The sequence below is a fragment of the Peromyscus eremicus genome, chromosome 20, assembly GCF_949786415.1.
Source record: "Peromyscus eremicus chromosome 20, PerEre_H2_v1, whole genome shotgun sequence".
NCBI lineage: Eukaryota > Metazoa > Chordata > Mammalia > Rodentia > Cricetidae > Peromyscus > Peromyscus eremicus.
The window spans coordinates 25887572-25896712 of NC_081436.1; the positions used below are offsets into that span (position 1 = coordinate 25887572).

At 54.6% G+C, this 9141-nt stretch overlaps 1 protein-coding gene across 1 annotated transcript; it reads left to right on the forward strand.

Annotated features, from left to right (window-relative positions):
- Positions 1-780: 780 nt before the first annotated feature.
- Mb (myoglobin) lies at positions 781-8558 on the forward strand. The gene is made up of 3 exons (XM_059247728.1): positions 781-883; positions 6015-6237; positions 7969-8558. The coding sequence occupies exons 1-3, from the start codon at positions 789-791 to the stop codon at positions 8113-8115; spliced, it is 465 nt and encodes a 154-aa protein (XP_059103711.1). The 5' UTR covers positions 781-788; the 3' UTR covers positions 8116-8558.
- The last annotated feature ends 583 nt before the right edge of the window (positions 8559-9141 follow it).

Sequence of the window (9141 nt, forward strand, 5' to 3'; positions counted from 1 at the left end):
GGGAGCAGGCCCAGAGCCAGACATCCTTGGAGTCAGAGACGTGTCTGTGGTCCAGCAGCAAGTGCAGACCCGTTGGGTCTCCTTTTACTGTTTCCAGCTCAGTTTGGAGTATCAGGCGAGTAAGCAGAGGGCAGCAAGATGGCTCAGTGAGTACGAAGGCTTGCTGTTAAGGTCAAGGATCTGAGTAATATCCCTGGATCTTTCTGAAAGGAAAGAACCGACTCCTGAAAGTTGTCTTCTGACCTCTACAGACATGCTATGGCACACATGCATGCATACGTGCACAACCCCCCCCCCCCCACACACACACACGTAATAACAAAGAAAAGCAATCAAAAAGTGAGAGGAGACTTCTGGGGGCCAGCTGGATGTCTGTGCCCAAGCTTAGAAACATGACAAGTCCCCTTGGGGCAGCAGACAGGGGAGAATTGGGTTTCAGCTGCTGGCAGTGGCTGCAGTGCCCTTTCTGTGGGCTTGTGCAAGTCCAGACAGTGGCCTGCCTGGTTCCCGCACCCCGCCCCCTATTGCCCCAAGCTGTCCTAGCTCCCCACAATGGCACTTGCCCCAAAATAGCCGCCCATGTGAGGGCCAGAGAAAGGCAGAGATTAGACCCCTGGGGGGTTGAGGAGGGCGGCAGGAGGAGCATGTGGCACCCGGGGATCCTGGCCAGACTAACAACTGGAAAGGTATAAAAGCCCTCCAGGACCAGATGGCCTCAAACCACAGCTGACAGACAGCCCACACTCACTCCTTTCAACTCACTCCCTTTGTCCTCTTCAGAAGCTGCCATGACGCTCAGTGATGGGGAGTGGCAGCTGGTGCTGAATGCCTGGGGGAAGGTGGAGACTGACCTTGCCGGCCTTGGACAGGAAGTCCTCATCAGGTAAGAGGAAGAGACCCCCCAACCCTCCACTCATCCCCTAAAGATTACCAGTGTATGGCTGCAAGGTGGAAGTTGGCAAGGTAGACCAGTTGGCTGCAATGATGAGATCAGATTTCACTTGCTTCTAAGTGCTGGGGATTGGACTGGGGGAAGGAAAAGGGGATCCATCCATCCCAGTTGATGTTAGCAACTTGAACAAGCTTGAGCATCTAGCAATCTACTAGGAGAAGCTTATCATGGCAGACAGCCAGAATAACAAAGGCTGTGAGAGATCTTGTCCACTAGTGTGAACTGAAAGCCTGGAGCATGTGGTTGCCTTCCGCTGCAAAGATCTCAAGACTGGATATGCCCAGAAAATCCAAGATTCTGAGCCTGGGCAAGCCGAGGGTGCTGAGGCTCATACACAGGGCCTCCCTTCCCGTGGCTCACCCAGAGGCTGGGGCTCTTCTCTGGGCTCTGGGCTCAGCTGGCTCGAAAGCCCGGTGGGATATCCATGAGTGATCATTTTGGCTCTGGGAGGAGGTGGCCCTGTTGCCATCAGCCCCTGCAATGTCCTTGGAGCTGTAGTTTGGAAATTAATTCCTTGCTACTTATGATTCAGGGTGAGTCTTCCTCCCGATTGCAATGGTCTTGCATACTCCCTTGGCCTTTGTCCATTTCTAGCCCCTCTGCTTGGGAGCAAGGTCATCTGAGGTCAGAGCCCTTTAGACAGCCATACTGGAAGGAGGCTGGGCAGCTGCTGGAACATCTGGTTCCTCCTGTCTGTCTTTCTCCCCCAGTGCCCACTTAGATGCTGAGCCCACAGGCCTGTCTGACTGGACTAACCCCCATCCCAAGTTGGTGTCAATTCCTAGGCCACAGATTTCCTGTGTGACCTTGGACAAGTTGTTTTCCCTCTCTAGGCCCTATTTCTGCCTTGGACTGTTTACCACAGTCTCTGAGATCCCTGCCCACTCTCATGCCCTGACATTCAGGGTCTCTGCCCTCCTTTGCTGTGGACAGCAGGCTGTTGGGAGGCAGGGTTGGTAGAACTGAGTCTTGCAAGATTCCAAGGCTGCCAGGCCCTGGGCAGTGAGTGACTTGGGACTTTGAAGGAGACTCAGGGTATTGCATCATCAGAGAGACATACTTCCCAGGGGAGTAATTGAGGCATGCCAGGACCCAGGGCCAGGTGGACATGATGCCCAGGCTGCTGACCCTGAAAGGCCCCAAGGGCACAACACCCCACCATGTCTCAGACTTGGGTCATGGGGCCACACCAGCTGTTCCGGCCTTCTCCTGTTGGGGGTACAGGGAGGTGGCCTCACAGGGAGTCATGCCAACTCTCAGGGTAGCAAGTGTCCCATGGACACTGGGCTCCTGTCCTGTCCCAGACACCAACCCCAGCCTTGTCTGCGGACCTCAGCAAGGTCATTTCTCCTAGTACCTTAGCAGAACTCTAAGGCCTAGGCTGGTAAGCACAGAGTTCTAGAACAAGGAGGCCCAGCAGCTAGCAGAGCTGTGGGCTCCAGGTGGAAGGGGCTGGTTCCCTCTGAGCCTCACCTCTTCCTGCCCAGACCTTTTCTGATTCATTTAAACCTGCATTTTTTTAAAAAAAGGATTTACCTTTTGAGTATTTTGCCTGCATATATAGATGTACACCACATGCATGCAGTGCCCAGGAAAGCCAGAAGAGGGCGTTGGATCCCCTGGAACTGGAATTGCAGATGGTTGTGAACTGCCATGTGGGTGCTGGGAATTGAACCCCGTTCCTCTGGGAGAGCAGCAAGTGCTCTTAACTGCTGGGTTGGTTGACTCCCCAAGCCCTATGATGACATTTTGGTTGGGGAAAGGATTTAGGAGCCAAGAACAGTTTGGAAAGAACTGCTAGTGAATAGCAACCTCTCACATAACCAGAGAACTGACTCAGTCTCAACCACGCTGTGTCAGCGATGGGCCGCCCCAAGAAAGAGTCCTGGTGGTGATAGTGGTGGTGAAGGTGGAGATGAGGAGGAGGAGGAAAAGGAGGAGGAGGAGAGGAGGAGGAGGAGGAGGAGGAGGAGGAGGAGGGAGTCTCCCAGAGCAAGTCTCTGTGTTATGAACACCTTTACGAACTCATGTATTACATCTAACTGAGAGGTTTAGCAGCTTGTCCCAAATCACAGAGCTAGTAAGAATACGGATGGGATTCAAATTCAGGCTACTTGGCCTAGCCAATGCTCTTGGTGACCCTTCTATCTACCACCCTACATGTTCCAAGGCTGGGCTTTGATTGGTCAGCTGTGTAGAGGCCAGCAGAGAGGCAGCCTCCCTTTCCTTCCCTTCCCTGACCAGCCTGTCTGCTGAGCCTGGCCACAGGATGAAGAAAGGAACCCTGAGAAAACATCCTTGGTCTTTCCTGTAGGAGCCAAGTCAGGTGTGCTCAGGGAAATCCAAGGACATGGGCTCTGGGCCACTAGAGGGACTCCACCTGTGGGACTCGGGGTTCAGGGAGCCAAGTGGCTATATGGGGCCTGTACCTCTTCTCCTGTGAGGTGAGCAAGCCTAGTCCTCTTCTGCCCAGTGCTGGGGGAGGACGAGGTTGGGGCAAGCCTTCTAGAAATCACCTAAACAACCATTTTGATTTACATTCAATGAGCCAAGACCCAGAAAGGCTGAGTGACGTTTCAGCATCACATAGGACATTGGAGACTGAGCCAGAACTAGACTATAGTGTCTTTAAAAGCCTAAAGCCTCAAGTCCCTGCTCTTGCCCTCTTCTGGCCCCATCCAGCCTGGTGACCTTGGGCTCACCCGTAGGTGTCAGGCCTCCCATCTGTCAGCAGGAACTCAAGGATCATTGTCGCTAGATAATAATAGTCCGGAGCTCAGGGACCCTGGACAAGCTGGTGCCAGAAACAAGCTGTCAGTGACGCACACAGCTCTGGATGGACTCCCGGAGTGACGCTGGGACATAACCAAGGCTGGGGACAGACCCACCCAATCTTCACGACACCAGCTTGTGTGCATGGCTCATCACACACATGAAGAACAGACCTGCGTGTCTGTGTGCATGCCCTTCCGAGAGCATGCGTGTGTGTGTGTGTGTGTGTGTGTGTGTGTGTGTGTGTGTGTGTAGGGGTGGGTTTGTATGTTATCATTTACAATGAGGATGCCTTTGTGTGATCGTAATAGGGTTCAAGCGGCCACCCAGAGGGTGAAGGGGAAGCCATGAGGTCTAGTCAAACCCCTGCAGGACACTTCGGCTTCATGTGCCTCCATTTCTACAGCTATCACACGGGGTCTGCTGACGTCAGGCTCGCTCAGCAGTGTGCTACAGTAACGGCCGCCTTGGTGTAGCTTGGAATCACAGAGCAGGAAGTAATTCATGTGCGTTCCTGGAGTCCATGCACCTGGAATGAGCACATCGGGGGCCCCTGTAGTCAACAAGGAAGGGCTTGAGTGGGAGGAAGGCCTGTCTGTGATGAATGACCATGAGTATGGAAGAGGGCCATAGACCAGCCGACCTCAGTGGCTCTATCAGGCATCCATTGACTAGTGATAGGGAACTATCCCTGCTTGTGGAACATTGTGCCCTTAATTGTCCTGCACTGTCTGGGGACTGCTGGCTATGCACTAGAGCCCCCAGTTCCTTCTCTGTGGCCTGATGCAATGGCACATCTACTTCAGATGTACTATGGGGATTTGGTAAGTTTGCAGGCAAAAACCTGCAAAGCTCTTTAAACATGTACGTCCTTTGTGCATACTCTGTAGGCGATGTTCATACTCTCTATGCAGTACTCTCACTCAAAACTCAGAAGCCCCCCCCGTCCCTCACTGTGAGGTCCTAACCAGACTGGCAGGGCTGGAAGGAAGACTGGAACAGGAGAGAAAAACCAGTCCCCCCACTCACCCACCCACCCACACACAGACACGGGTCCCATTGTCCCCATGGGGAGACCAGGCACCTCAAGAGAAGAGTTGGGGGCCTCAGCAGATCACAAACTCAAGGGATCATGGAGGAAAGTAACTCTTCAGCAGCCAGACTTAGCCCTTGGTTTGGATGAAGAAGCCTGGTGTCCTGGTCATAGGAGGTACTCCCCATGGGACCTGGGGGCAGGGGCCATGGGGACTGTGTTTCCCACGTGCCTTGGCACACAAAGAGGAACATACGTGCTCATAGAGGTGTTATAAGGATAATACAGAGCCTGGGTAGCCAAGGTCACCCTGATAAACACGTCGGGGCGGGGCTCTGGAGGGGACCAGATGTGAATTCTGGTACTGTCCAGGCTCCAGTTCTGAGCTCTGACACCCACCTGCTGTGACCTAGGGCAGGCCACTGCACTCGATGGTGTTTCATTTGGCCTCGAGTGGATCAGGGACTGGCCTCATCTGGAAAGGGTAGTGGTCCTTGCAGCCCTTCCCATATTCCCAGAGTAGGGCTTGGGTCCCTGACTAGGTGAAGCCAGAGCTCCCAGGGTGGCAGGCAGGCAGGAACAGCTGTGGCCTTTGGTGCCCCCCCCTTGCCATCCTCATTGGAAAATGGGTGAGGTAGGTTCTGAAGTCTATGCTGGTATAGGGGGGCAAGGGTCTCTGGGCAGCCACAGCTGGCCAGGAGGTCTAGAATTTCAGGTAGAGGCATCCCCGACATAGACTGGGGTGGCCTTCTGAGTCATTCAGATCCAATGGCTGCCTGGCTTCTCTGCACACCAGCCTTGAGATCCTGCTGGGGACATTCCATTCAGAGTCCTGTCCCTGTCTCTAAAACAGGAAGAGTGTGGATGACATGGAAGGTAGGTGTGAGCCCAGCATAGAGCTGACACACAGGTGCTTATCCCCAGCACACCCTACTCTCCGGATAACAGAGAAAATGGGGTGAGGACACAGAGATGTCACTGCCCTTGCCCCTCTCAGTCACCAAGAGAAGAAGAGGGTGATGGTATGGATGGTAACAGAAGAACAGCAGACATTTATCGCACACATACTGTGCCAGACACCTGATGGGTCACCTCACTTGATCCAGATCAGTTCACGCCATCCCCCTTCATAGGGAATGCTGAAGCATAGAGAGGTGTGGTGAATGGGCCCAGGCCACGCAGCTGGGAAGAAACACAGCTGGAGTCCGGTGGCCTCCAGACTCTGCACATCTCACTCCATCCCTCCTTGTCCTCTAGTCTGTTTACAAGTCACCCTGAGACTCTGGAAAAGTTTGACAAGTTCAAGAACCTGAAGTCGGCAGATGAAATGAAGGGCTCAGAGGACCTGAAGAAGCATGGCTGCACCGTGCTCACAGCCCTGGGTGGCATCCTGAAGAAAAAGGGACAGCATGCTGCGGAGATCCAGCCTCTGGCCCAGTCACACGCCACCAAGCACAAGATCCCAGTCAAGTACCTGGAGGTAGGTGGCCACGGCAGGAGGGCAAGTCTCCAAAGGCAGATTTTTTTTTTGGGGGGGGGGGGTTGAGACAGGGTTTCTCTGTGTAGCTTTGGCCCCTTCCTTGGATCTCACTCTGTAGCCCAGGCTGGCCTCAGACTCACAGAGATCTGCCTGACTCTGCCTCCCGAGTGCTGAGATTAAAGGCATGTGCCACCAGTGCCTGGCCAAAGACAGATTTAAACCCCCAGCTCAGCCCCTCTATGTGAGTGGCCTGGTTCCTCCCCACTAAAGGCCAACTTCTCCTCTGCAACTAGCCCCAGCTCTGATCCCCTTGAGGATGCTGAGGACCCACAGCTAGCACTGGATTCAGTGTCTGGCTCCCAATGCTGGGTGAGCACCTCCGTGTGAAATATGACTTGACACAAAACTTGCCTTTGTTGTACCCACTGGACATATGGGGAAACTGAGGCACAGATGACTCATGGAAGTCACAGAGGCAGGATTCCCACTCAGGGTTCTGTCAGAGAGCAGTGGGAGCCGAGGGTACCGTCTGCATTCCAGTGCATAGCTGTCCCACTCCATGATGGTTCAGACACCAGATGTCCTGTGGCCTGCAGAGAAGCCAGGCCAGGAGCCCCTAGGAGGTCATCTCAGTCCCCATGCTGCAGCTGGGGTCACAGGGCGGGGAAGGGCCAGACACAGGACTCTCCCCACTCCCTGAGGATGGGCTTGGTTCTGCAGACCCGGCCCTCACCGTCTTTGCTGTATCTGTGAATTGTGAGGCAGAGTTCCCAGGGGTCTGTTTGCAGAGGACCCTCTGCCCTCTGGATGTGGCACCTGTGTCCCTTGGTGCCTCCTTCCGCTGTGTCCCACTCTGTCTGCTATGTCACTTGCACGGGAGGGCCCAGTGCAAAAGATCAAAACATCAGCTGTACCCCACTCCTGAGCTAGCAGGGGCCTGCCTGTCCACAGTCCCTGGGGCCACCCTTAGCTCATTATTTACGGACTGCATGACCTCAACCAGGCCACTTAGTAGTCTCTTCAGTAAATGCCACCACTTAGTACAGCAGCCAAGGCTGAGTGGGACCAAAGTCCAAGTCACTGATGATAAGCACTGTGACCATTTCCTCATGAGCCTGTGGATTGTGGGCGGTCCCATACAGATGCCTATCTCCATCTGGGCAACAGGGGTGCCTGATATCACCTGTCCTTTCCCTTGTCAGTACCTGTGACCACCTGCTTGGTGTGGTCCTAAGTCAATAGTCATCTTCAGTCCCAAGTTCAGAGATGAAATGCACAGGATAGGAAAGCCTCCTCCCGGGTGTCCTGGTTGATCACAGATCCCAAGTGTGTTAGCAACCGGAGCAAGATATCATGTCTGCTACCCATGAGCTCGCATGGGCTGGCTGCTGGGCATACGTCTTGCACTCAAAAGGTGGGGGGAGGGGGTCAAGAAACACCCCCTGGGTTCAAGTGCCCCTTCCTGGCTGTGTGACTTCAGCATACAGCTGAAATCTCTGACACACCTGTCTCTGCCTCAGTTTCCCCATCTACAAAGCAGGGATGGTGGTGGTATTTGCCTCCCGGCAACAGTGGGGTTTAAAGGAGTTGTTTGACAATGGTTACACAGAATGGCACCTGGGGAATCGGAAGAGCCCAGGAAATGGTCCTGGAATAAAGAGGAGGGTGAACGCCCTCAGCTCATGGCTTGCTCAACCCCATGACTTATAACCTCTTGTCCCCTTCTTGCAGTTTATCTCAGACGCCATCATCCAGGTCCTGAAGGGCAAACTTTCCGGGGACTTTGGAGCAGATGCTCAGGGCGCCATGAGCAAGGCCCTGGAGCTGTTCCGGAATGACATTGCCGCCAAGTACAAGGAGCTGGGCTTCCAGGGATAAGCCACCTGCTCCCACCGCCCGGCCCACCAAGCTGGGACCCAGTGGCATGTAGCAAGTAGAGTGTGCAGTGCCCTAGGTTAGCAGAAAGCAGAAGACGGGAGCGTAGCATGGCATCCGGCCATCTCACCCACACTCCCGGGGACAGGGTCCCAGGTGGCACCACCTGGGACCCAGAGGTGCAAAGTGGCCTCTGCTTCCTCAGTTACGTTGGGTCAGCCTCAGTTCTCCTGCGACCTAAATCCCCACCCACTTCCTCCTGGTGTCAGGAAAATCCCCCTTCCCACTGTCACATTTGATCCCAAACCCAAGTCACTGACTACCAGACCCTGACCTTTGAGTGGGCTGGAGGGTTGCTTAGTGAGAGTAGAGGGTGGAAAGGGGGCCACGGGAGTCTGGACATCTCCTGCCACTCAGGTTCCCACTGACCCACCTTGTTTCAATAAAATCCCCTGAAACGCCTCCTTTATTGTCTCTGCCTGGTATTTTTTTATCCAGCAAGGGAAACACCCACAAGCCTCCCAGGGAGAAATGGGAAGGTGTGCTCTGGGATTGCAGGCAGACAGTAAGGATGTTGGACAAGCCCTTTCCTGTGGTCACCTCTCGATAGCAGGCACACACTGAGCTCAGGGACAGGGAAGAAAGGGTCCCTACCCGGGGTCCTATCAGAGCCATAACGGTGGGAATGCAAACAGAGCCAGCTGACCTTGGCAATGTGGGGGTCAGTGCCAGGTGCCCGAGGCAGGAAACAGGGAGGAGATGTCACTGTGGATCCGACAGCTGAAGCAATGTGAGAAGGTCACCCAGCCAGGAAGTGGCAGAGCAGAGATCCAGACAGTAGCCTGGAAGGCAATGGCAACTCTGGCCCCAGGACAGAGCCAGTGGCCAACAGCAGCAGCTGCTGACCTTCCGGCCATAGAGAGGACAGACAGCTGGGAGACACTCTCCAAACCCAGGAGAGGAGAAGAAACCCGCGTCTCCAGTGCAGACTGCACAATGGAGCCTCAGCAGGGGCCCGGAGCAGGCCTG

Bases quoted from the DNA above. Each gene is read 5' to 3' on its own strand.
- Mb (XM_059247728.1), top strand. From the start codon at position 789: ATGACGCTCAGTGATGGGGAGTGGCAGCTGGTGCTGAATGCCTGGGGG. The intron at 884-6,014 runs GTAAGAGGAAGA...CTTGTCCTCTAG, and splicing joins GGACAGGAAGTCCTCATCAG to TCTGTTTACAAGTCACCCTG. The intron at 6,238-7,968 runs GTAGGTGGCCAC...CCCTTCTTGCAG, and splicing joins TCCCAGTCAAGTACCTGGAG to TTTATCTCAGACGCCATCAT.